Source organism: Elephantulus edwardii, unplaced genomic scaffold (assembly GCF_000299155.1).
Source record: "Elephantulus edwardii isolate Elephantulus edwardi_28Jun2011 unplaced genomic scaffold, EleEdw1.0 scaffold00001, whole genome shotgun sequence".
Taxonomy (NCBI): domain Eukaryota; kingdom Metazoa; phylum Chordata; class Mammalia; order Macroscelidea; family Macroscelididae; genus Elephantulus; species Elephantulus edwardii.
Window position 1 is genome coordinate 6,735,280 of NW_006399751.1, and position 26,393 is coordinate 6,761,672.

At 38.1% G+C, this 26,393-nt stretch overlaps 1 protein-coding gene across 2 annotated transcripts in view; it reads right to left on the minus strand.

Moving 5' to 3' along the window:
• Nucleotides 1–7,202: 7,202 nt before the first annotated feature.
• Nucleotides 7,203–26,393, minus strand: part of CBFB (core-binding factor, beta subunit) — a 47,310-nt gene continuing 28,119 nt past the window's right edge. The window contains exons 5-6 of one of the 2 annotated variants that reach the window (XM_006878708.1): nucleotides 23,796–23,922; nucleotides 7,203–7,939 (exon numbers count right to left, since the gene is read on the minus strand). In XM_006878708.1, coding sequence (XP_006878770.1) covers nucleotides 7,917–7,939; nucleotides 23,796–23,922 — 150 coding nt within the window. In that variant the 3' untranslated portion in view covers nucleotides 7,203–7,916. The remainder of the gene's footprint in view (nucleotides 7,940–23,795; nucleotides 23,923–26,393) is intronic. The other variant, XM_006878707.1, reaches the window with a different exon arrangement.

Below are 26,393 nucleotides of genomic sequence, written 5' to 3' on the forward strand. Positions count from 1 at the left end.
TTTATGCAGCAGCACCCTGTGTGCTAAGGGTCACACAGGTGTGGGCTGCAGGGGGGTCCCACAGTGTCCAGCAGTCTTCGCTCCTCTGGAGTTCCACGGCAGGTGGCTGGCTGCTGCTCTCCCAGGGTCTCCTCCGCCAGGCCCACTGTTTAAAGGCCAGTCAGGAAGAAGTATGCGGAGTCTTGCTTTGGGTCGGGACTGTAAATGGTTCAGATGCCGAGGAATGACTTTGTTCTCACCTAAGAGCTTACGAGCACGGGTCGAAGAAATGTGCTTGTGCGCACAAATGTGTGAGTAGAGGAAGCAGCCCTAAACAGACTTCCCGTCTGATTCCACTCAGATCTTTCACATCTCCCTCTGGGCAGAATTCGCCAAGTGGCCGCGGCAGCACCTGGAGCTGCTATTACGCTTGGACATTGTATAATTTCGGGCAAACTCCTAGCGCTCTTTGCAACTCGGTTTTCTCATCCATAAATAGGGGAGGGGACTTCTCAAATCTGTTCAGCGTCAGCTCTTGGTCCGAGCTGTGAGATGCCCTCAAAATAAAACGCAGCTTTTCCTTGTGCGAAGCCATCAAGAAGTAGTTTTCCTTGTCTTTATTTATTCTTGAAGGAGTTCTTTTGATTCTAACAATCCTGAGATAGTCCTTCCGTAAAGAGTCGCTCTTTTAACTCAGAGACGACTCTAAGCACTCCTTTCGAGACTCAAATCCTCCAGTGATTCTGCTAGGGAAAAGATGGGCAATCTCCTCCAGTGCGATTTACAAGCCTTGGAAAACCTGAAGCAAAGTCAGCTAAGACTACTGACTGGAAGGTAATGAATGAGTAACAATCCTGAGAAATGAGATCATAGCTGTCCTAGAGTGAAAACCCTGCTCTGCTAAAGTAAATTTAGGAGGTGTAGTCAAAGTCTAGAAACAATCCCGATAGGGACTAATGTTCAAATTTACAAGATGAAAACGTTGCATAGTTCGTAATATAGGCTAAAAGATGCTCAGAGGAGTTAGGTAAAGATGGAAATATACAAGCCAGAATTGGGCAGAGTTGAATAACAATTTGAACAGGATTCCATAATTGGTGGATGGTACAAGTCACTTGATTTATTACAGAACGGCTCCAGGATAAATTTTGGACATCAATGAATAAGATTACTTTCTCAATCAATATAAAAATGTGCCCATTAACACTGTGCCTCAGGAACCTTCAGGCACAAGCTATCGGCTTGCCTCTGTTTGACTACAATGACCACCAGGAAAACCACCTTGACTAAAGTGAAAAAGGACCTTTGAGAATTGATTATGATCTCCAGATACTAGAAAAAAGGATGCTTTAAAGTTTATAGTTTGGTAAGGTTGGCAGAAGTACTGTCAGAAAGCTTTAAAAAAACCTCATGTGAAAGCTTAAAAAAATCTCATGTGGACTTCAGGCTCATGTGAAGACGTAAGACTGCTTTCAGACTGACCAATTTTTACACCCCCTCTTCTGACTTTAGAATCTCATACATACTCCACTAAACAGTCCCAGGTCCCTTGGTTATGGGCACAGAACCAAGTTCTTTCAGTCACCTTGACAACTTTCACTTCTGCCACTGACTAGGAAACTCACTGCTTCTGGGTTTAAAAAACTGAAACTCCCCACAGGGCCAATAGGTAACATCATGATAGATGGAGAAAAAAATTGAAATTGTCAATGATTTAATCTTATTTGGATCTACAATCAACACCCTTGGTACTAGCTGTCAAGAAATCAAAAGACATTGCACATTGGGGAAAATCTTCTGTCAAGGCTCTCTCCAAAGTGCTGAAGAGCCAAGATGTCAATTTAAAGGCTAGTGATTATTTGCTGTGTATCTGAAAGTTGGACAATGACTAAGGATGATGGAAGAATCAGTGCTTTTGAGTTGTGGTGTTGGAGAACTAAAACTTCCGTGGACTGCCAAAAGAACAAACAAGTCTTGGAGAAAGTGGAACCAGGAGGGTGTCCTTCAAAACAAGGATGACAAAGTTTGCCTCACATACTAAGGTATGTTGTTAGGAGGGACTGACTGGTCCTTGGAAATGCGTATCATTGGAAAGATGGAGAGGGTCGATATAGGAGAGGAAGACTCAACAAGAGAGACATGATGACTTTAACTATGGGCTCATGTCGGAGATTGTGAGGATTGCACTAGATAAAGCAAAGTTCAGGCACATCCTTATACCACCAAGACATACAGTTGTCCCAAACAGTATCTATCACCCACATCTCCAGACTGCTGCTTCAGACTTGTTTTCTTCTTTCATATTCCTAAAAGAATACTCTTCCCTTCAAAATCCAGCCTTCTTCACCCCATTCTAATATAATTTAATGCCTATTTGAAGGCAGCTTTTTCACAAAATCAAAGCAAAACAGAATGCATGTAGTTATATGAGATTATAATTACAGGTAGGCTGTTAATTTTTAATTTGTTAAAGCCCTCTAGCTAACATTAATAAAAAGAATAAAAGTAGATGTATTTTTGCCAATTTGAAAAAGTAAACATAACTGTTACTCTTAATGTAGTCTATGTATGAAATTATTTCTTAGTAAAACAGGCATGAGTTTCAAATGAGGTTAACTGGTCTGAAATACAGACCCATAAAAATTCTCTAACTGGGTAAGCAGACAACTATTTACTCCATTAGTAGATTGTTTTAAAGATCCTATGTATTTCTGGGCTCCTCTTAACTATTTTAGTTTGTACAATTCAGTGAAAAGCAGAAGATGAAATAACAAATATTTTTGATATATAAAAAAAAAGTTCCGAGGTTGTTCATAGTTGCTGTCAGTTGCAGTTAACTTGACATGTGCACACATCACAGCATAGTTTGAGTCTGTGAACCCTAATTGGAGATTGCTCATCCCTTCTAGATTTAAATCACCAGAAACCCTTGGTCTTTTGGTTAGTAGGGCAACCTGTTACAGACTATGACACCAGAGTTGTCATTGACCATAGGAAATTTTCATCATCAGATTTTTTTCCTTAATCCTCAAATTGGTTTCTAGGTATGTATCAAGACAGAGCAGGGGTCAGACCTGTTGTATATAGGGTTAGAATGAGACAGAGTTGACTCGATAGCACTTAACACCACTATCAAACCTACTCATTGTTGCTGGTATTAAAACACACATGGAAATAGAGGTTCATTGTAGCATCACAGGCAGCTGAGATGGTGGTACTGGGAGAGGAAGAAGGGTTGTGCCCACCCAGGAAGAGGGCCAGAGTCCCGTGAAGTAGAGGTACCTTAGGGCAGATCAACTGAGAATGTCAGCAACCCCAAAACTGAGTACAAACTGCTAGTGGACCAAGTATATGCCACGAGGACGGGGACTTATCCAGGAGCCTCAGTGCAACAGGCAGGGGCATGCTGGGTCAGAGTACCTAAATAATGGTACCGACTAGGAATCTCAATCTTACCTTTGCTACTTTGTCCAAGCTTCATGCTTTGAGGAAATTGACCACATTCTCCATGACTTAAGCTTTCTCATCTGTAATGAAAGTGCCTGGCTGACTGGTAATGCTTTATGTGGGACTATGATTTTTGAAAAATCAAACAGAAAACAGACTTTATGGAATTCATTGGCACGATCTATAGGGTGATGGGGGAGATGAAGGCGTATGGGAGTTAAGAACAATGACAGTTGGGTTTTCAGATTGGGTAGCTGGACGGACAGTGATGCCACTGACAGGAGAATAACAAGGAGAATGGATACTGGGGGCTAGGATGGTGTCTATCCTCCTGCTAAAACTCTCATTACGTGGAAACCTGCAAAGCAAGCAATATGGCATGGCTCTGTCTGCCACGCACCTTTAACAATTTTTTTAAAGGGGCAAGGGAGAAAAATGCAAGCAGCAAGTAAACTATTTCAGAAAGTAGAAATACTGTGGCTGACTCTGAGAAGAATAGGAATCCCAGAACATTTAATTGTGCTAATGCGAAACCTGTACTTGGATCAAGAGGCAGTAGTCAGAACAGAGCAGGGTAACACTGCATGGTTCAAAATTGGGAAGGGTGTACGCCAGGAATGCATCCTGTCTCCATACCTTTTCAACATGTATGCAGATTATCCGAGAAGCTGGGCTCTATGAGGAGAATTGTGGCACCAGGATTGGTGGAAGATCTATTAACAATCTGCATTATGCAGATGACACAACCCTGCTTGCTGAAACTGAGGAGGACCTCATGCACTTGCTGCGAAGGGTCAAGGACTGCAGCCTTCAGTATGGACTGAGGCTCAATGTCAAGAAGACAAAGATTCTCGCCACTGGACCAATTGGCAGCGTCAGGATGGATGACGAAGGATTGAGAGTGTTCATAGCTTCAGTTTGCTCGGCTCCACAGTCAACACTCTTGGCACCAGCAGTCAGGAAATCAAAAAGCGTATCGTGATGGGAAAGTCTGCCGTTAGGGACCTCTCAAAGGTACTCAGGAGCAACAGTGTCTCTCTGGAGACTAAGGTGCGCCTGATACAGGCCATGGTCTTTGCAATCGCTTGTTATGCATCAGAGAGTTGGACAATGACTAGGGAGGATAGAAGGAGAGTGGATGCTTTTGAGCTGTGGTGCTGGAGAAGGGTACTGAATGTACCATGGACTGCCAGGAAAACAGACAGATTCATCTTGGAGAGGATTAAACCAAGCTACTCCTTGGAGGCAAGGATTCTGGGGCTTCGTCTGACATACTTTGGACATGTTGCCAGGAGGGACGGGTCCTTGGAGAGGGACATCATGCTTGGGAGGGTGGAGGGACAGCGCAGGAGGGGAAGACCCTCTATGAGATGGATCGATTCAGTGACTGGGGTAATCGGGATGGGTGTGTCAGAGGCAGTGCGGTTGGCGCAGGATAGAGCAGGGTTTAGGGCTGTTGTGCATAGGGTCGCTATGAGTTGGAAATGACTCGATGGCACATAACAACAACAACAACAACAACAGAAATAAAAGATATTGTGTCCAGAAAATCAGGGATGGGGCCTAAGATCATGGGAAAACACAATGAGTTGGGGGGATGGGTTTCAAAGAACACTTTGTGTCAGGAGGGAAAGTCTGAAATGCCCTCCTCTATGACATAACTGTTAACACCAGTGACTGCATTATTCTTCTTTCCAAATTAAAGTGTTTTTGTACTTTCCCTAGGAGGCAGAATCCATGGATCTTAGAAAGTCAGCTCAAAGCATATTAGTACCCAAGTATATGTTCTTGAAGGAAGGAGAGTGAATCAAACATTTAATGAAAAGAGTACACTGTGGTGGTCATTAGGGCTACTCACAAATATTCTGTCACAGGCAGAAGGACTGCCTTCTGATGTCAGGGACCAAACTGTGTTCTACCAAAATACATGGGGCATGACGTAAAATAATGATCTATCTTGATAAACCAAGTATTTGTAGGAGGCTTAAAGATGGAATGCAGAACTCCTCAATCTCATCAGAGTTCTAATTGAATATAAGGGGAGTGTAGCCTATATTAACTTTCATCTCACTGTTTTTGTTAGATGCCGTAGAAACAGTAAATTTTTGTGTCCAGTAATAGAAGTTGTTGAAGTGTGTTAATAAAGAGCAAGACCTTTGTTTTCACTACACAGAAGTTTATTGTGAAAGTAAGTTAAACATACAACACAGTACGGCTAATGGTGACACAAGCACTCTGGTAGCTTAAGGCAAGTTTTAATGAAAATGAATTTGAAAAAGATGATGCAATGATGTGATTTTGTTTAAATAGACTGAAAAATATCAAATTGCATCAAATAACTTAATAAAAGTAGTTTCTTAAAGCTTGCACTATTGGAGGAAAAGGGCTCATGATCTTAATGCCAGCATTAAGACAGACAGAAGCAGCAGCAGTACTGAATGACAAGAAAAATGCAGTATTTACAGATGGATGGAAACATAAACCTTTAATAACATTTGCTCGTATTTACTGATGAACCAAAAGCCTTTGCTTAGCTAGAGTAACAGAGAAAGCTGTACCATCATTAAAAAAAAAATTAAGTGCAGAAGTAAAAAACTAAGAAGTTCTGTGATAAAGAAACCTTAAAACACCACTATAAGGACCACTTAAAAGGCAATTCCCTCAGGGGAAATTAGGGCACCGAGTGTGTAAACATGTGAGCTGCACAACACCAAACACCAACCAAATTCATTCATAGTGCTTAACATACAGCAATCAGCATGACCTTTTATGATGTATTATTGTTTGTAACAACTTAAACACACTCCTTACTACCATGCATAAGTTCAAATATATAACTACTATTTTTATTCCGAGATACAGGGTATCAGTTTATGAATTGTAACTTATATACAAAGAAAGTCACGCTTTCCTCATCCATCAAGTATACTGATACACTTTTTAAATGTAATGACCTCATTCAGACTCAAGTTCTTTAACCATGACAGTTTTTCAAACTTTTTAAAATAATGCCACTCTGTTATGTTAAAATACATTTTTGCAAAGATCAGAAATGCAGCAACATTTAATGAATGTGACCATGAAGAAATATTTGGATGATGCTTAAATGACTCAGCACTTTTTTCCATTCTGAAAGTGTGTAGGGGGGAAGTTGTACTCATTTTGATACTGAACTTACTTAAAATTATTCTTACACTAATTCATTTCAAAAGGTTCTATTAACAGACCTTTGGAAAATATCATATATATGCTGTGAGTGTTCCTTTCCAGAATAACTAATGGAAGAAAATGTAGCCTCTGGACAGATGAACATTTTCTAAAACTAATGTTTTATCTTCGAACTTTGATAAATGTTGACAGTTGTAGAGGGGCTTCAAGCCTTTTGTTCATAGGGTTGCTTTGAGTCATGCTCAACTCGAAGGCAATCATCGACGTTTTATCACCTAGCATTGTTTTTTACAAAAGCATGCAATATAAAATATACATGAAAGCAGCTGTCTTAAACATGATTTTAATACATTATTACCTTTGTAGCTGATTCATCACTGTCTCCAGTTTAATACGGTGTTAGATTAAGAAGTTCCAGTATCCCTTTTCTGACTGATTTTTTAAAAACAATCCCTGAATATAACAGAAGCCAGCCTATGACTTCTTTTAGGCATTTCAGTAGAATATTATCAACCACGGTGAAGATCTCCACCCAAACTCATAATTATAGAAATCTAAAACAGATGTGGTACAGACAACAGTTATTATCAATAAAAATAATTTTGGTTAAAAAGCAAACAAAGGGTGCTGATACTGGTATTTAAAAGGATACTGCAACTTTAACAACTGTAAACTTTGTGTTAGAAGGCTGTGGCAGACAGCTCTGTGCTACTAGGTTTTTAGCTTGTAAATAATGCAAACACATCAGAAGTTTTTAAATGCCATAGATTATAAAAACACAAAAGGAAATGGGGAAAATAAAACAAATCCCCCCCAAGAATGTTTATCTATAGTGAAGTTATATAAATCAACACATCTAAAAGTACAAAAAAATTAGAGCAACCGATTAGGAGGGGGGGAAATCCCCACCCCCCCTATGAAATTTTAACTTCTTGACCTATTAAATGACATAACTTTTAAATTACAATGACTAGAAAAATGGACTTTACAATTGGATAGTTTCAACTCACTAAATATAATGCCAACAAGGTAATAAGCTTGCATAGAAAAAAAAATTCCAAATTATTACTGGCTTACATGTTTAAAAAATTAGAAATGCAGGTATTATAATCATAGTGCAAAACCATGGCAGTCTGTGATGTCTGTTACTGCCTAAGGTTGAGAAACAGACTGCAGTATATCCAGTTATCACAGTTTCTGGTCTTGTAATCAATTATTTCTACCAACTAGAAGCAATGTATATGTAAAGATGAGTGGCACATCTGTGTGCTTCTAATTAACCAAGTTTGAGGTCATCACCACCACCTAAATTAGAACCAGGACTAGGGTCTTGTTGTCTTCTTGCCTGTAATGACAAAAATTAAATAAATAAATAAATTTGGAATGAAAATGTGTCTTGAAAATCAAAACATTACACATAAAACACAAGCGTGCATAAGAAAAACTCACAAACACAAAAATTTTCAACCAGAATCTCTACATGTAGGAGGCAAAAGAACAATTAAAATCAAGTATGAAATATTTTGCCAAAATTTCCTTAAAAATAACAAACCCAACCATCTCATTTTATAGTCGAAAAAGCATTATAATAAATTTGTACTATGCACAAAAAGAACAATAAACTAAGTTTATAGGAGCTGGAAGGTTTTACTTTAAAGACCAACCTTAGAAGCATATCAACTTAAAAGCAAACTTTCCTTTATAGAATTAACTGACATTTATTGAGAGTCAACCATACACTGGGCACTATTTTATGGATAAACAGAAATTGAATTCTTCCCATTAATCCATAACATAGTGCTATTATCTATCTTCATTTTATAAAGAAACTTAACTACTAATATGACTGAAAAATGGGGTACAGAGTTCCATCTATTCCTGATTTTTATCTCTGGCAATGACTTCTAACCAGAAATTTCTATCTCAAGAAATGAAAGTCCAGAATTGCTCTGGAAAAATACTAGCTGGCTCAAAAGTATAGATGGACATGTAAGAGTACTTACTTGGTACAGAGGATACCAAGAAGGACCTCTTTCCATTACCACAGAGTTTTCAAGACTCTTAAGTATTTATGGAAGCCGAATGCCGTATCTTTCCTCTGCAGAGCAGCCAGTGGATTTGATCCAGCCTCTCAGCAGCCAAGTGTTTATGGCATTTTTATACAACACATTAACCCCCTTTCCCTCACATGGCAACATTTACTTCCAGTCGGCTTCACAAATCCTATTCCAATGCCCTTTTTATTTAGTGAATTCATGCGTAAATCAAGTAAACAAGTGTTTGAATCTATAGTCTGGGTTTGTTTTTTTTTTTTGGCAACAATTTTCCTTTGTTAGAAAACAGCAACTGCATTTTACTAACTGTTTGGGCCAAAACCTTGAGGTCATCCTAAACATCTTCTCACACCCAAGAACAAATTCTGAAATATCCTGAAAAATAAAAATATTTTTCTTTTTCTGAATTAAGACTACTTCTATTTCTCTAGCTACCTCTACTCTATATCAGGATTTGGGACTAATGGTAACAACCTGTGCAGTATCTTTAGCTAAAAAGAACAGTGAATTAATACCATCAACTACATAAAATGATTTCAAATAGAAAAAAAAAAAAATACCATCAACTGACTTTCCATTGTCTATGTTAGGCTTTAGAAACCAACTTAACCAGAAAATTACATTGTAGTTTCAAATCTTTATGGAGGCAGACTATAGTCTTATCCTTCCTCTTTAGTCACTTTGTAAACAAGTCAATTAAAATCCAACACAGTTTTTTATACAAATTTTTTGATCTGTTTCTGTTAACAGATTTTCACTATGGAATTCGTCCACATTAGATAATGAAGTTACGTTCCATATAAATTAGTATTAAATGTAGTTAAGGTAAGATCAATTCTGTAGTATCCGAGACGGTGATATAAGCATCTGGTTTCAGTCAATGAAGGCTAGAAAGGGGCTGAACAATGGAGAAACACTGAGGAAAATCAATCCTAATTATACATTTATAAATCACTATTTACCTACCACTAACATGTTGTGAAATGAATGTTTTAGGCTAATTTAAAATTATTTTACTAAGATGATGATGGTCAAATGACACACACACACACTCTCTCTCTCTCCCCGCCCCTCCCGCCCCCCTCACCAGCAGCTGGAATTTTCTCTACCAGTCATGACTGTATGAATTTATCTTATAGTAGTTTACTTACAAAGTTCGTATACATTTTCATACTGGATCTTTTCCCTTTCCTTTAGTCACCCCTCCTTCCACCATCAAATTGTGTGACCCTATGATTAAGCACTCCTCCTCCCCTCCTTGGATCCTCATACTTGCTTTTTAATAACGGTCTTATACAGTATTTGATTTTATGAGACTGAGTTAGTTCACTTAGCATATTGCTCCTGCATGTTGCATAGTATTCTATGGTGTGAAAGTACCATAATTTCTCAATCCATTCCATTGTGGTTGGGCATTTGGGCTGTTTCCATGTTCATGTTATATGAATAATGCTGCTATGAACATTGGTGTACAAGTCTCAGTTTGTGCCTTAGTTCTCATTTTCTCAGGGTATATTGCAAGTAGTGGAATAACTGGGTCATACGCAATGTTCAGCTTTTTGAGAGAACCCTTAACTGCCTTCCAGAGTGGTTGAACCATTTTATAATCCCATCAATGTATAAGAGTTCCTATCTCACCACATCCTCTCCAACATTTATTACTTGCCGCCCTGGTAAACTTTACGACTGCTACTGGGGTAAGACGGTGTTTCATTGTGATTTTGATTTGTAGGTTTCTTACTGTGATTTTGAGCATTTCTTCATTATGTCTGTTGGCCATCCAAATGTCCTCCTCTGTGAAAGGTCTTTCCATGTCTCTTGCCCATTTTGTAAATGGATTATCAGCCTTTTTATTCTAGAAGTCCAGGAGTATTTTGTATACTTTCATTATGGGACCCTTGTCTGAGATGGTATTGACAAACGTTTGTTCCCAATCAGAAGGTTTTCTTTTCATTCTGTTGGGCAAAGTTTTTGAAAAGCACAGAGATTTCATCTTTAGAAGGTCCCGTTTATCAACTTTATCCTCTCCAAACTGTACATTTCTGGTTATATTTGATAGTCCCTTTATACCATAGACTAGGCTTTCTAAGCTTGATCCCAATTTGTCTCTTAGGAACTTTATGGTTTTGGTCTTTATTCTCAGGTCTGATCCACTGTGAGTTGATTTTTGTGTATGGTGTGAGATGTGGATCTTGTTTCAGTTTTCTGTAATTAGCAGTCCAGTTTTGCCATCACCATTTGTTGAAGAGGTTGTCATCTCCCCATTTGATAGGTCTTATTTCCTTGTCCAATTATCAGTTGATCATAGATAGCTGGGTCCATTTCTGGGTTCTCAATTCTGTTCCATTGGTTTATATGCCTGTCACTGATTGTACCAGTACCATGCTGTTTTGGTTACTACTGCTGTGTAGTAGGTTTTGAGGTCAGGGAGTGCTACACCTCCCACTTTACTTTTTTTTTTTTTCAGAAGTGCTTTGCTTATTCAGGGTCTCTTTATTCTCCAAATGAACTTAACAAATTCCTTTTCGATCTCTTGAAAAATGAATTTGGTATCTGTATTGGGATTGCACTGAATATATTGTCATTTTCACAATACTGAGTCTTTCTATCCATGAACAGGGATCAGTTTTCCATTTATTTAGGTCTTTTCTTGTGTCTCACAAAAATGTTCTGTAGTTTTGTCTTTTGTGTCTCTAGTTAGGTTCCCTCCCAAGTATCTCAATTTGTGGTTGGTTATTGTAAATGGTATTGCCTTCTTGGTTTCCTTCTCTGAGTTCTCTTTGTAACTGTAGAGGAATCCCATTGATTTTTAGATACTGATCTTGTATTCTGCCACTCTATTCAAATGGTCTACTAGCTCCAACAGTTTTTTTTGGTAAAGCCCTGGAAGGGAAGAAGTTTAATTAATTTTTTTTGCAATATCCATATGCACTTTATTACAGATCTGGAAGGATGGTGAGTTCCCATCAAAAACTGCATTCATATGAGTTTTTATTTGAAATAGATCTGACAAAAGCACAGGCACCAGGAAAAAGAAGCACTGTTTTGCTTTATGTTTCTGTTCACACTGTGAAGAAGAAAGAGAAGAAGATGTACAAGACATACATCTTGAAAGGGTATTGAGAAAGGAGGAAAAACAAAAGGGGGAAAAAGTCTGCTAGGGAATGAAAGAGCAGAAGAAGAAAAAGAGAAAATGCTAGAAAACTGACTGCTGGAAGAGAAGGATGGACAAACAGAAAACCAGAGCAATGTTCAATGAAACAGTTTCTACAGGACTGGAATTCAACCAATGGATAAGCTGCATTGTGAAGCAGCAAATTCCAAATATTGTGGCAGGCAGTTTTCTAGCACAGTATGTCATACAATTTAGAAGAAATTATTATTTTTTTAGAAGGAATTATTTAAAGAACAATAAGCTGACAACACTAGGTGATGGCAAAAATACTCCCGGGACTTAATGATTCTAAAGGAACACTGACTATGATTTTGAGTTCCTTTCTCTTGGAATCTAACTTTTCACTAACAGTTATTTCAGGACACTATCTTAATGAAAAGCAGATGTTCAGGAGTCTGACTTAAGAACACCAATCTGTTTTTAATATTTATAAAGAATTCCTCTAGATCTTTTACTACAGGCCTCCTCTGACAGTTGTTTTCTTTCCTTCAGTAAAGCAGCACCCAGAAACACAGTAAATATGGCTGGGGGAACTAGTCAGGAGACAAATCTAGAAGGAAAGAGAGAGAACAGTCCTCGGCAGTCAGTTTCTCTCTCTCTCTCTCTCTCTCACACACACACACACAGAATGGGATGTTCAAATGGATAAAAAGTCTTGTTTAGTTTCTATCCAGCAATTATCAAGATCACGAAAGCAAAGCTGAAAATGTCTTTTCCCCCATTTCCTATTGCGAAAACGTTCTAATGAAAGTTAACAGAAAAGTTGGACTTTCATTCATTCATTGTTGCACATTTTCTTCCCTATCCTTCCCCCAGTTCACTTAAAAAAAAATTATTGTTGCAGACTTACCTCCCTCCTTCCCTCCAATTTGCTATGCACCTCATATTCTGGTTTGCTGTCATACAGCAAATGCCTAATCACATATTTCTTTTAAACAGTTCTTTCATTCATTTGTTTCAATGCAGTATTCATTTTTTATTCCCTGTTTTCTCAGTTTCTCCCCAAACCTCATGTCAGTTCTGTTTAATAACAATGCTGTTATACAGTATTTTCCCTTTAGTTACTGAGGTATTTCACTCTGTGCTATAGTATTGTGCCAGTCATTTTACATTTGATAGGTGGCTAACAGAACACAGAATTAGACTTCAGAAGTACTACAGAGATCTGGTTCAACAGTCATTGAATGTAATAGTAATTTCATAGATAATAAGCCTCCTCTAAGCTTGTCACAGAATTAGCTGTCAGTCAGAAGATCAACCTAGGTCCCTGGAAAAGACAAACCTTTAACTTATGTTCTCATTAATAAAGCTATGAGAAAGAGACAGAAATTTTAAGCCCTACTTTTAGGGGAACTCTGGTGGTCAAGTAGTAGGTAAGGAGCTGTCCTGCCAATTCAAATGCAAGTAGTTAAAATTCACCAGGTGCTCTGCAGAAGAAAGACAGACCATTTCCTCCCATGTAATTGATAGCCTCTGAAAACCCACTGGAGGGTCAGCTACTTGTTGGTTGTATCAATGAGTTTAGTTGCTGAGCTAACTGTAAGAGAAAGAAATGCTAATTACATAAACACACGCCCAAAACTTATATATAAAAAAAAGTAGAGTATCCTTTCTACCTCAGAGCTGTTAGATTGAACCATGAGAGAAGCAAGACCTTTGGGTTAGCAGCACAACTCCTTACCCACTAGGCCACCAGACCTCTCTTTTGTTGTAAGGAGACGTAAAAGGAATGAAGCAGAATGGTGGTGATAGGTGCTCAGTATTCCCAAGATAGAAGAGCAGATGGTAGAGGACATGTACTGGATCCAGGTCTCTGTTCTTGGAAATTGCTCCACAAAGGAAAGTGTCAAGACATCAATCTCCAAGGAATTTCAGACCATGCTCAAGGAAACACACCTTCCTCCAGAATTAGTCAACACCTTCCTGGATTTCAAGCTCTCTAGATCTTAAAGAAGTCTCTTACAGCCACTCACTTGCAGTATCTCTGTTTTTGCAGCACTAGATAACTTGGACATTCTTATGCTGATTAGTCTACGCAAAAATGAATGTTACTGCATTTTGTTAAATGATTTGAAAACTGGAGTCTCTGGGAAATTAAAAATAGAAATGAATTTTTTTCCTGGACCACACAGAACTCAAGGTTGTTTTAAAAAAATAGAAAATATAAATGTAAAAATTATGTAGAGTTCTTGCTGTTTTCATTTCCAAAGACTCTTCATATAAAATACTCCTATAATTTGCTGAATTGCAGGGACGGTTGGGGAAGGGGAAGCAATAATTATTTACCAATTATGTGACATTATAGATCACTGTTCACCTGCTAACATTTTATAATCTAAACAAGTGAAATAATTTTCTATAATGATAGAGAAGATCTTTTTGAAGCTGAATGAAGAGCCAAAAGTACTAGAATGCAGGTCTGGATTCGAGACCGCAGCCAGCACCATGAGCCTCCTCAACAAGCCCAAGAGTGAGATGACCCCGGAGGAGCTGCAGAAGCGAGAGGAGGAGGCGTTTAACATGGGCCCACTCTCCATGCTCACGCAGTCGGTCAAGAACAACACGCAAGTGCTCATCAACTGTCGCAACAACAAGAAGCTCTTGGCCCGCTTGAAGGCCTTCGACAGGCACTGCAACGTGGTGCTGGAGAACGTGGAGGAGATGTGGACCGAGGTCCCCAAGAGTGGCAAGGGCAAGAAGAAGTCCAAACCCGTCAACAAGGACCGCTACATTTCTAAGATGTTCCTGCGTGGGGACTCAGTCACTGTGGTCCTCAGGAGCCCCCTCATCGCTAGCAAGTAGGGCCACCCCCATCTCTACAGCCCTGTCCCACAGCCACCTCCTGCCGCCCTGGAAGACCTGTCCCGTACTGGGAATAATAAAGTCCCTGTGTGGTTTTTCTTACTAAAAAAAAAAAAAGAATGCAGGTCTGGGTCAAAAGAGGTCGACTAAGTCATGGCCTAGACATTGAGATTGTATGTAAGTGGGTATCAAACAGAAGACACAGCTATCTTAATTAGGATCAGAGCACTAATTCTATCACTCATTACCTTCAATCACCTTCACAAAAGCCAAGGTTTGAGTTCTAGTTCTACGAAACTCAAGAGAATTGCTAAGGGAAATACGTTTTGAAGTATTACAGACTTGTCAGGTCAAAAGTACCAGGTTAGTGCCGTATGGCAACAGATAGATACAGGCAGTGAAGTAATAAAAATAACATCTGTGATTATTAAATATTTTTTAAGTCTCATTTACAATTAGGGAGCTCTGGTTGTCCAGTGGCAAGAAGCTACACTGCAATCCCAAAGGCATGCAGTTCAAGATCGCCATGTGCAACAAAAGAATAGATAGAGAAGCTGTTATAGTCACATAATGGAATACTATGCAGCACTGAAAAACAAGGAACTCATGAAATATACAAAATGGGTGACCCTGGAGGACATTAATCTGAGTGAAATATCTCAGTCACAAAAGGATAAATATTGTGTAGGGCCATGGTTGTAAAACAGGACTGACATCAGGGTTGAGAGAAGACAGAGAAGGAGGGGATGAGTGATGTATACTGCACTGAAACAGATGAGGGAGAGACCTGTTTAAAAGGGATCTAGGATTAGGTATTAATTGTCATGACAGGAGTCCAGAATGAAGGATGCACAGTGGAGTGGACTTGGGGGGAGGGATTATATAACAATGCAAGGTTTCTTTTAATTTCAAGGAGAAGAGTGAACTGGGGGAAGGCAGGGAGAAAAGTAAAACAATGAATGACTGGAAACCCTAAGTCTCTGTAAACTTTCATTAAAATTAGTTTTAAAAAAATGGGCAAGCTCCTCCTCTGTGATTAATTGCCTCTGAAAACCCGCTGGAAGGTCAGCTATGACTCTACAATACACAACAACAATTCATAACTAAAGTATGGAAGACTGCATAAATGCTAAATATATAATGATTTTTTTAAAGAAAATATCATCTTTATTTTTAGAAATATGGCTACTGCCCAAGTACTTACTCTTGTAATCAAGTGCCAGGTTATCTATAGATGGTAAAAATCAAGTCAGGTGATCTTTAACTCATATAAAAGATAAAAATATTTAAATGTGCCAACTGAAACTTTCAATCCTTCCTCAAAGGCAAGCAAGGTTCCTCATACGTCCTTAGCTGAGCCATCTTGAATTCTGAGAATTCAGCAAGAAAAGGACTCAGTGGAAGTGCTTCTCAAAAGTATAATGATGAATTTTTACAGTGTAAACACATCTATGTAACTAGTACCCAGATCATGAACTCTATTATTACTAGAACCTGGGAAGTGTCCCTTTCCCCTCTCACTATTCAACTCTCACGGTAACGGCTCTCTTCATCACCAACAAAACTTGAAAATCTTTTATTGGCTGTTTACAAACATACTAGAATCCAAAATAACTTGGAGAAACAACAACCAGGCATTTTCAAAGTTTAAATTCTGCCTTTACTACCACTTCAGATATACCGTGAGCCAAGGTGCATAGAAGAAAGAGACACTGAAGGCGCTACATGCCACTGAGCCCCACCTCTCAAAGTCACACTCTGAGTTAAGCAGTAACCTGCGGGGCGCAGAATACTAACTGCTTTGTGGATCAAGCTCAAAGAGGATAAGTGAATTCCCTAAAGCCACCGGGCAACAAGTCGCGGAACAGGGATTCAAAAGCAGGGAGTTCTGCACACAAACATCTTGCTCGTTCCACTGTACTAAAGGTCCCAAGTTATGTCTAGCTACTGGGTTCCCTGAAAACACTGCAGGAACTCAAGATACCAGAGTATGTGGGAAATTGATCCCTGGTTCACCCAGAACAGGACACCTTTAATCTATTTTACATATTGGGATTCTGTCAAAGATGTCAGAAGAGACAGACACATTTTTTTTTGAGAGCTACATTTTAAACACACAGCCTGTATCTCAGTGAAGGTACTGAGCAATTTCCTGTGGTTTCCCTCCCGCCACTCTGTGTTAACACTAATTGCAATTTTATTTACTTTCTAAACAAACAGACACATGTGACAGGAATATACAGATGAAAAGCAACGTTAAATCACCCTCCTATTTCGGTCCCAGCTATGTGGCTCTACTCCACAATTTCAGTTCCAGTTCTTAGGGATCTAGTTTCTTAGACTATGTACATTTAAGCAAATACTTGTGTATTCCTTTGCTTTTTTAAAAAAAAATAGCCACAAGGTAAGATAGTATACATACTATTCCGTACTTTTTACATACTATTTTACTACATACCAATGACTTAATTATCTGATCAAGACTACAAAAGTAAACAACGTCCCTTCATTTTGTTGAAGAAATTTCACTAGCTGAACTGGTGACAATCTTTACTTCTGAGATGTAAAGAAAATAAACTAGTGAGATATTCTTTCCATAAAATCAACAGCAGAAAATGCTAAACTTTACAGTGAATAATGGACAGGACACTAAATTTTACAGATGGTACAGCTTTTCAGAGTTCCATTACTGATTTTAAGTTACAGACACTGACTAAAGTTCAAAATCCTAGAGCCACCAGGCACTTGGAGTTCTGAGCCTGTGGTTAGTAACCGTTCACAAACATTAAACACTCACAAGCTCAGCATGACAGTGCTAGAGGTCTAAGAGGTGACTCAGAGGCATTCTTGTGCATACATGCTTCCAAGACTTCATATTTTCAAGCACTATTTACTGGGTTTCTACCACCTGTGGATGCCACTCTTTGGTTCGCAAGTCCCAACGCCAAACATCAAAACCACTGGAATAATCATCATTCCTTTCTAAGTTTTGGCCCCCCCACCAAGGCAAGACAGTTTTTAACCTCTCAGATATTTATTTTTTAACTTAATCATCCTCACACGTGCTTTGGCAATCTCGGGAGGACTAGTGATAAGAAGGTGCACTGCAATCCCTAAGGCATGTTGCTTGAACCCACCAGCTGCTCCACAAGAGAATGATAGGCAACCTCCTCTTGTTCAATTTACTGCCTCTGAAAACGCACTGGCTGTTCAGCTATGAGTTGGTTCTGACTTGACGGCATACAACCATCACAACAATAGTAGACTGCATTTCTGGAGACCTCCTAAAACGGGAAATTATGCTTTATGTTCTTGCTTTCCTCCATTAACCAATTATTTGAACAAAAGCAAGTAAATGGTTCTGAAAATCTGCTTCCTTAATTGTAAAAATAAAAATGCTAGATGTAACTAATGTATGTCAGGCCTTCTAAACATATTTGAACTACAGGAGAAAAATAACATTTTCTTTTTTTAAAAAAATCATTAATGATTTTTTTAATGCAACATATTTTTTTAAATTATTATTTTCTTATTTTGTGCATGTACCATCAAATTGGATCTGACAGGTACAGGAAGAGATTGCACCGCCTTCTCCAGCAGAGCATCTGGTGGATTTGAACCGCATACCTCTGAGATTGCAGTACAGCTTCTTGCCACTAGGCCACCAGAGCGCCCTTAATGCAACATATATTTTACAGCATATTCTTTGCATTTAATTTTCCCCCATTCATTTACTTTTTGCACATTTTCTTCCCTGCCCACCCCTCCCCCCAGTACGCTTTTCTCTTTGAAGAAAAAAAAAACAACAAAACTCTTTCATTGTTATACAACCTTCCCCCTCCAGCCCACCTTAATATGCATTTCTTTTTCTGGAATCTTGTCATGAAAATAATACCTATATTCCTTTTAAACAGTTGTCTCCATCATCTGTTTCAATGCAGTATACACTATTTATCCCCTCTTTTCTTAGGTTCCCCTAATGTCCTCCAGGGTCACCCATTTTGTATAATATTTCATGAATTTTTTGTTTTTCAAAATGCATAATATTCCATTGTGTGAATATACCACAGCTTCTCTATCCGTTTGTTGATGGGCACTTGGGTTGTTTCCAACTCTTTGCTATAGTGAACAAAGCCGTGATAAACACAGGTGTACATATATCTGCTTGGGTGACAGTTCTGATTTCTTTAGGGTATATTCCTAGTAGTGGAAATGTTGGGTCAAATGGTAATTCTATTTCCAACTTTTTGAGAAAATGCCATACCACCTTCCACAGTGGTTGCACCATTTTACACTCCCACCAACAGTGAATAAGGGTTCCAGTTTCTCTGTAACCTTGCCAGCAGTATTTGATGTTTGCTGCTCAGTTGAATTTTGCTATTCTTACTGGGGTAAGATGATATCTCATAGTTGTTAAAAAGCAACACTTCTTGTATTTCCCCTTCTTAAGAAAAAGGTAAACTGCAAACATGTAAGCAGATCCTAGAAATATCTGATTTAAAAAACCAGCATGCCGAAGATATATATGCAGAAGATATATACGCAGAAGATATATACGCAAAGTGCCAAAATAACCATCCAGACTCCCCCATGTACCTGCCAGTGCAAGCATGGGAATCAAAGTCCAGCTAACTCTACTGTCTTCTGCAAGAACTGAAGTTTTAAATTACTGTCATAAAAGGCTGAGGACCCAGAATCACTGATGAAATTTTAACCATTTTCTTTCCACTCTATGTCAAAATGCAGAGAAAGTATTGCAAGATATATTTTAGAGAACTAAAAGGATATTCTTGTTAGCAGATAATTCAATTAGCTGCAACAGCACTTTGCAGAGCTTTTAGTGGGTGATGTTAAAGTACTTGAGAGCTATCATTTACTGCAGGCACCCCCCAGCCTCGATACCTTACTAAGTGCTAAATAAGCATTTCCCCACTTAAAGGTTAGGAACATTTCTGAGGAAACTGAGGTTTAAGATTGCTAACTGACAGGGCAGGAATATCAACCGCAGAACTGATTAGGAACAGACAAACCAAGCAACAAATGCCTGACACCTCAACGACCAACAAAGAATACTGGGTTACACAAGGACAGACTCACACCACAATACTTTTCTTATATCACACTCTTACATTCAATATTACAAGTAACATTATTCCTAAATTATATGTCTCAAACTAAAAATTTATAAAAGACAATTCTTAGCCTCAATTAGCCTAATGTTGAAAGTAAGTAAACTTGCACAAAGGGAGACTCATACACCAACATTCATAGCAGCATTATTTACCATCGCAAGAACATGGAAACAGCCCTAATGTCCAACCACACTGAATGGATTCAGAAATTGTGGCACCTTCACATGATGGAATACTATGCAGATGCAGGAGTAATCATTTTGTAAATCACTAACCTAACTTGGGAGGGACTGGAGAGCATTATGCTAAGTGAACTCACTCAGTCCCATAAGGACAAGTACTATATAATAAGACCATTATTGTAGAAATAGATAACTAGTAAAATGTGTATGAGGATCTAACAGGGCAGTGTGGACAGGGGGCAGGGAGGTAAATAACAGGGTTGCACAATTCAACTGGTGGAGGGAGGGGGTGGGTTAAGGAAATGGGAAGGATCTGGTGTAGAAAACAATGTATACAAACTTTTTAAGTAAATCAGTATAAAATAAAAATTTTATTTAAGAAAAATTGTAAGTAAACTTGGTAATTGTTCAATTAACTTTCAAATAGCTCTTTTCTCAGATACAATGTAGCTGACAAGCACTTCCTTTTTTTCTTTTATTTATTCACTGTTGCACATCTTCTCCTCCCCATCTCTCCTCCTCCCCCAGCCCACCCAGCAATGCACCCTTTGTTCCAGATTGTTCTCATACATATAATGCATAATCATATTATTTCTTTCAGATAGTTCTTCCCCTTAACTGGTCTACTGCAGTGTCCATTATCTATCTATTCACTTCTTCCCCATTCCCTCTGCAACCCCCTGATGTCTGTCTTCTTGTATAATAGTAGAGTTATGCAGTATTTGTCCTTGGGTGACTGAGATATTCACTTTGCATAATGTCCTCAAGGCTCCCCTATGTTGTGTAATGTTTTACTATTTCATTGTTTTTCAGTGCTGTATAGTATTCCATTGTGTGGCTGTACCATAATTTTTACATCTATTTGTTTATTGCTTCTATCTCTTTGCTATTGTGAATAATGCAGCAATAAACATGGGTGTGCATCCATCTGTTTGAGTTGTGGTTCTATTTCTTTTAGGGTATATTCCCCGTGGTAGAATTGCTGGGTCAAATGATATTTCTATTTCCAACTTTTAGAGAAAACGTTAGACTGTCTTACATAGTGGTTGTTCCATCTTACATTCCCACTAACAGTGAATAAGAGAGTTCCAATCTCTCCACAACCTCACCAGCACTTTTTGTTTGCTGCCCTGTGGAACTTTGTTATTGTTGCTTGGTGAAGAGCACTTTCACAAAACTTTTCTTATATTCTTTCAAGGATGTCACATGTTAATTTGTTCCAGAAACTGGCCAACCTGAGGTTCTTCCACCTCAGCAAGCTTTCTGAATACTTCATATTTCTGTACACAGTTTTCTTCTGACTGGAAAGCTTTTCTCAACTCTGTTCGTAAAACTCACAGTCCTCCTTCAATCCCTGCAAGTCTGAATCCCTCAAACAGATTTAAATGTTCCTTCTTTTATACTGCTAGCATCTTTTTAAGGCTCCATCTTGCATAATTTCTGCCAGAGTAGACATTAATGATCTGCTTATACATCTATATTCCTTTAAGACTGAAAGCAGCTGAAGGCCATACCCATACACTTTTATCCATTTTCTCCCTCTAATATTGAACCTGGAGTCCTGATGGCACAGCAGTTTGAAGTCAACAGCTCTATGGGAGAAGGCGTGACAGTCAATTTCCATAAAGATTTATTTGTTGTTGATTGCCATTGAGTTGAGCACGACTCATCAAGACCCTATGAACAAAAGGCCTTTCTAGAACTATCCTCGTTTCTCAAAATTCAGTTTCCAGAGGCATGTTGTTCAGGAATTGGATGCCATTCCTGCTTCCATAAAGATTTCTATAACCTTGTGAATATTAGGCGAGCTCTACTCTATTTTTTCCCTTTTACTTCCATTCATGCACTGTTGCACTTTTCTCCCTGCCCACCCTCCTCCCCTAGTTCGCTCTTCTCTTTGAAAAGTAAAAGAAAAATTCTTTCATTGTTATACTGTCCCTCCACCCAAGTCCCCTCAACTATGCAGCCTTCATTCTGGACTCCTGTCATGACAATAATACCTAATCATATATCCCTTTTGAAACAGTTCTATCTCTCATCTGTTTCAATGCAGTATACATAATTTATCCCATCTTTCTCACTCTCCCCCCAACCCCAATGTCAATCTCATTTTACAACAGTGGCACTATGCAGTATTTGTCCTTTTGTGACTGAGACATTCACTCAGCATAATGTCCTCCAGGGTCACCCATTTTGTATAATATTTCATGAGTTCCTGTTTTTCAACGCAGCGTAGTATTCCACTGTGTGAATATATCACAGCTTCTCTATCCATTCATTTGTTGATGGGGAGCTCTATTTTATAGGGCTGCAATGAGTCTGAATCAACTCAAAGACAGCTGATTAACAAAGGATCTAGTACAACAGTTTGAGTTCATTATTTACTTAACTAATATCAACGAACCAATTATAAACCTTTAAAATATCTTCAGAAACCATTAACATATATTATCTAGTCTAGCTAGCCTACAGGTTATCCTTTAACTCTTGTTTTCAGACAGGCAAGATACCTCCAACTGATAGCTAAACAAACACCACAGTGTTTGTAATACTGTGTGATATAACCAGTAATACTGGTGATATAAAACTTAGGGACCCCCCAAAAAATTAGGGACCATGGCATTTGTGTTTACAATAAAGTGTTCATAATTTATCAAACACTTTTCAATAAAGTGCTTCTTAACATTATTCAGTAGAATACTAACAGAAATAAGAAGTGCCCTGCAAACTACAATGTAGAAAGGGTTAATTATGATTAATGAGATGGGAAAAGGGCTTGATGGAACACTAAAGCTGGACTTTGATGAATGATTAGAAAAATAGTCTATTCCATTGCGTTGGAGCACACGTAACACGAGCAAAAAGGTTCAGAAGTATAATATAAAAATACACTCTTCTTGTTCTCTTTCACCTATCAGAAAGTATTCTTAGGGACATCCTCAGCTATGTCACATTTGACAGTCCATTATAGAAATTAATTCACTGACAATGGAACTTACCAGACATGAATATATATTTTATTTTATACTGCATACTAGCCATTATATTCCTATTGTTTTCATTTATTAAAAATAAAAATTTCAAATAACAGCTGACATCTACTCCCTGTGCACGCCATGCGCATATAATTTAAGTGCTTGTATCATTTATGTCTATTAAAAGACACAAAATTTTAAAACCAACAAAGACTAAACTTCAGTGATTAAGACTGAACTCACGAGTCAGTCACAACAATTATAAAAACACCAGAAAGTGATTATGGGTGAATGTCAAAAGTTTTGTCTTCTGATCTGGATATTTGAGTGTTAGCCTATGACAGTTCATCAATCTATACATTTCTATTGTGTAGATTTTTGTGTTTGTATTTTAGATTGAATAAAAAGATTTTAAAATAGTCTGCTACTTCCATTCTTTGAATAACTCAAAATTGTAAATTTTCCTCAAGGAAAAGAATGTAAGAATAACCAAAATATGTATTTTTAGAAAATCAAGACTCTTAATAACAATTAACAATGGATATATTACTCCCAAATTTTAAAAGACGTATGTATAAAACAATATTCTATGCTAACAAGTATTTTCTACAAATACGAAAAATAACTAAGAAAATCAGTAATAATAGAGATCAGAGTTAAAAGAAAATGCTATTTGTTGCAATTATTTTTTATGAGCACCAACAAAAAATTCCCACACAAATTTAAAATCAAAGTATTTTTGTAACAATTAACATCTAATTAAATACAAATTCAGAGCATAGGTTTAAAAAAAATTAAACACAAAACTACAGTTAAATTATTAAAAACATTATGCACAAACATCACAAACATAGCCTGATAGTTTGGGGGAAAGTACTAACCAGTTACTGCCAGCAGCTGTGAAACTCTCACCTCCATTTCCTCCCGATGAGACCTGTCTCTATCTTCAAACTCACGTGTCCTTCGTCGAGCCTCTTCAAAGGCCTGTTGAGCTAATGCATCCTCCTGCTGTCAGAGGAATACATGCAAACATAAATCTTAATTATGATTTAGAATAAATAAAATATGGCAATGTTTTATTTTTTAAGGGAAAAAGTTGAGTAACAAAATATCATTAAAAATATAGATACACCAAACATCAACGTTATTTAAAAAAAAAAGCCAGAGCTTCTTTTAAAAGAACAAACTCCCTCAACAATAACAGTGAAGTTTAGCAGGGCAGCAAACAACAAAAAATGCTGCTGAGAAAGTGGAAAAATTGAAACGCTCATTCACTGTTGGTGGGAGTGTAAAATGTTACAATCACTATGGAAGGCACTCTGATGCTTTCTCAAAAAGTTGGAAATCGAAATAACCATTTGACCCAGCCAGCTATCACACCATTCAGAATGTATCCTAAAGAAACCAGAACCATGACACAAATAGATGTATACAGATCCATGTTTAGTATAACATTATTCACAGTAACAATGAGATAGAAGCAACACAATAGCTTGTCAACAAACAGAAAAACAATGGAAAGTTCATGTAGCACCAAAAAACAATTAACTTGTCAAACAAAGGTGATTCTCTAAGATATTATGCTGAGAGAAATATCTCAGTCACAAAAGGATAAATACCAGGTAACATCGGTGTTAGTGTTCTAAAATAAGATGTCAGGACGGGGAGAAGAGGAAAAGAGCGGATAGATAATGAACACTGCACTGGCACAGATGAAGGAAAAGGACTGTCTGAAAGGAATGTGTGATCAGGCATTACATATATGACAATTAACAAACTGGAACAAGAAGTACATTACAAAGAGAATTGAGCAGGGGGGAAGGAAGGAGGAAATTTGCATCAATGACTGACTGACTGAAAACCCATGCTTTCTGTAAACTTTCACTAAAATCACAATTTAAAATTACAGGGGTGGGGGGAAAACCCCAAACCCATTATCTTCACTAACTGTACTATCCTTTGGAAACAGTAATTGTATTCCATTACACTGTCAAATGCTCAACTTCTACCATCTGAGAGCAGATGTCTACCACCATCAATGCCCACTCTAAAAGGAGTGACTGCAGAAAATCCTGAACAGAATGGAGGAAAACATGGAACAAAACAAAACAACAACAACAACAAAAGACTGCATTTACTTATCTAATAGACTAGTGGGACTCCCAAGCCTGTGGCCCTTTGTTACCTTCTGAAATGAAAACAAAAACTACCCCATTTCAACTTTCAGTCCATTTATAGATAGGCCGATAAACACAAGGAAGGTACTCTCTCCTTAGAATAACCAACCACCTAAGATCAAAAGAACAGTATTTGTCCTGAAGGTAGAAATAGGAAGGACAGAAGGATTACTACATTGAATTACTTGAGAAAATGTAACTGAATTGTGGATTTTCTAGTAAATGTTACACAAAGCATGTAGGAATGGTTGACCGCAAAAGCAATTTGCTTTGTAAACTTTCACTCAAGTCACAATTTTAAGAGAGAGAAAAATAAAAATTGCTCTTCCCCTCCCTAAGTACTGCTGTGCACCATTATTACAAGACAAATCTGACTGCTGATAATGACCCCAGAATACACAGTACCATTCCCTAGGCTGAAATCTCCACATCAGAACTACAGGTGGGTTTGACTTCCCTCAACACTGGAGCACTTAACCACTGTATCACACCTGGGCTCCTTCTCTAAACAATAGATTGTTTTTCTTTTTTTCTTAAAGGAAGATTTGGCTAGGGTTTTTTTTTTTTAAATTTTATTTTATTTCATTATTTTTTGTGTGTACCATCAAATCAGATCTGACTGATAACAGGAGGAGATTGTTCCTCCTTCTCCAGCAGAGCATCTGGTGGATTTGAACCATGTACCTCTGAGATTGCAGTGCAGCTTCTTGCCACTAGGCCACCAGAGCTCACCAACTTTTTTTTTTAATTTTACTTTATTTCATTATTTTGTGTGTGTACAGTCAAATCAGATCTGACTGGTACAGGAGGAGATTATTCCTCCTTCTCCAGCAGAGCATCTGGTGGATTAGAACCACACACCTCTGAGATTGGAGTGCAGCTTCTTGCCACTAGGCCACCAGAGCTCGCCTGGATTGTTTTTCAAACTCTGTTTAACACCGATTGCTTTAAAAACTGTCTTGAAAGAACTGCAATCAGAGTGCTCCTTATCACAAGGATGGTGAAATTTTGCCTTATTTACTTTGAGCATATTTTCAGAGTGAACCAGTCTTTGGAGAGAGCTGTCATGCTGCGAAAGGCAGAGGGTCCAGTGAAAGAGAGAAAGACTATCAACAACATGGACGGACACAGTGACTACCACAATGGGCTGGACAATGCCAGAGATCATGATGGCATAAAACTCAGTAGCACCTAACACCACTACTCACCAAAATAAAGTCCTGATCAAGTTACACATTGCAAGTAGTTAAACGATAAAAACATGGGGGGAAAATCCTCAAAATCAACGCATACATTCTTCTG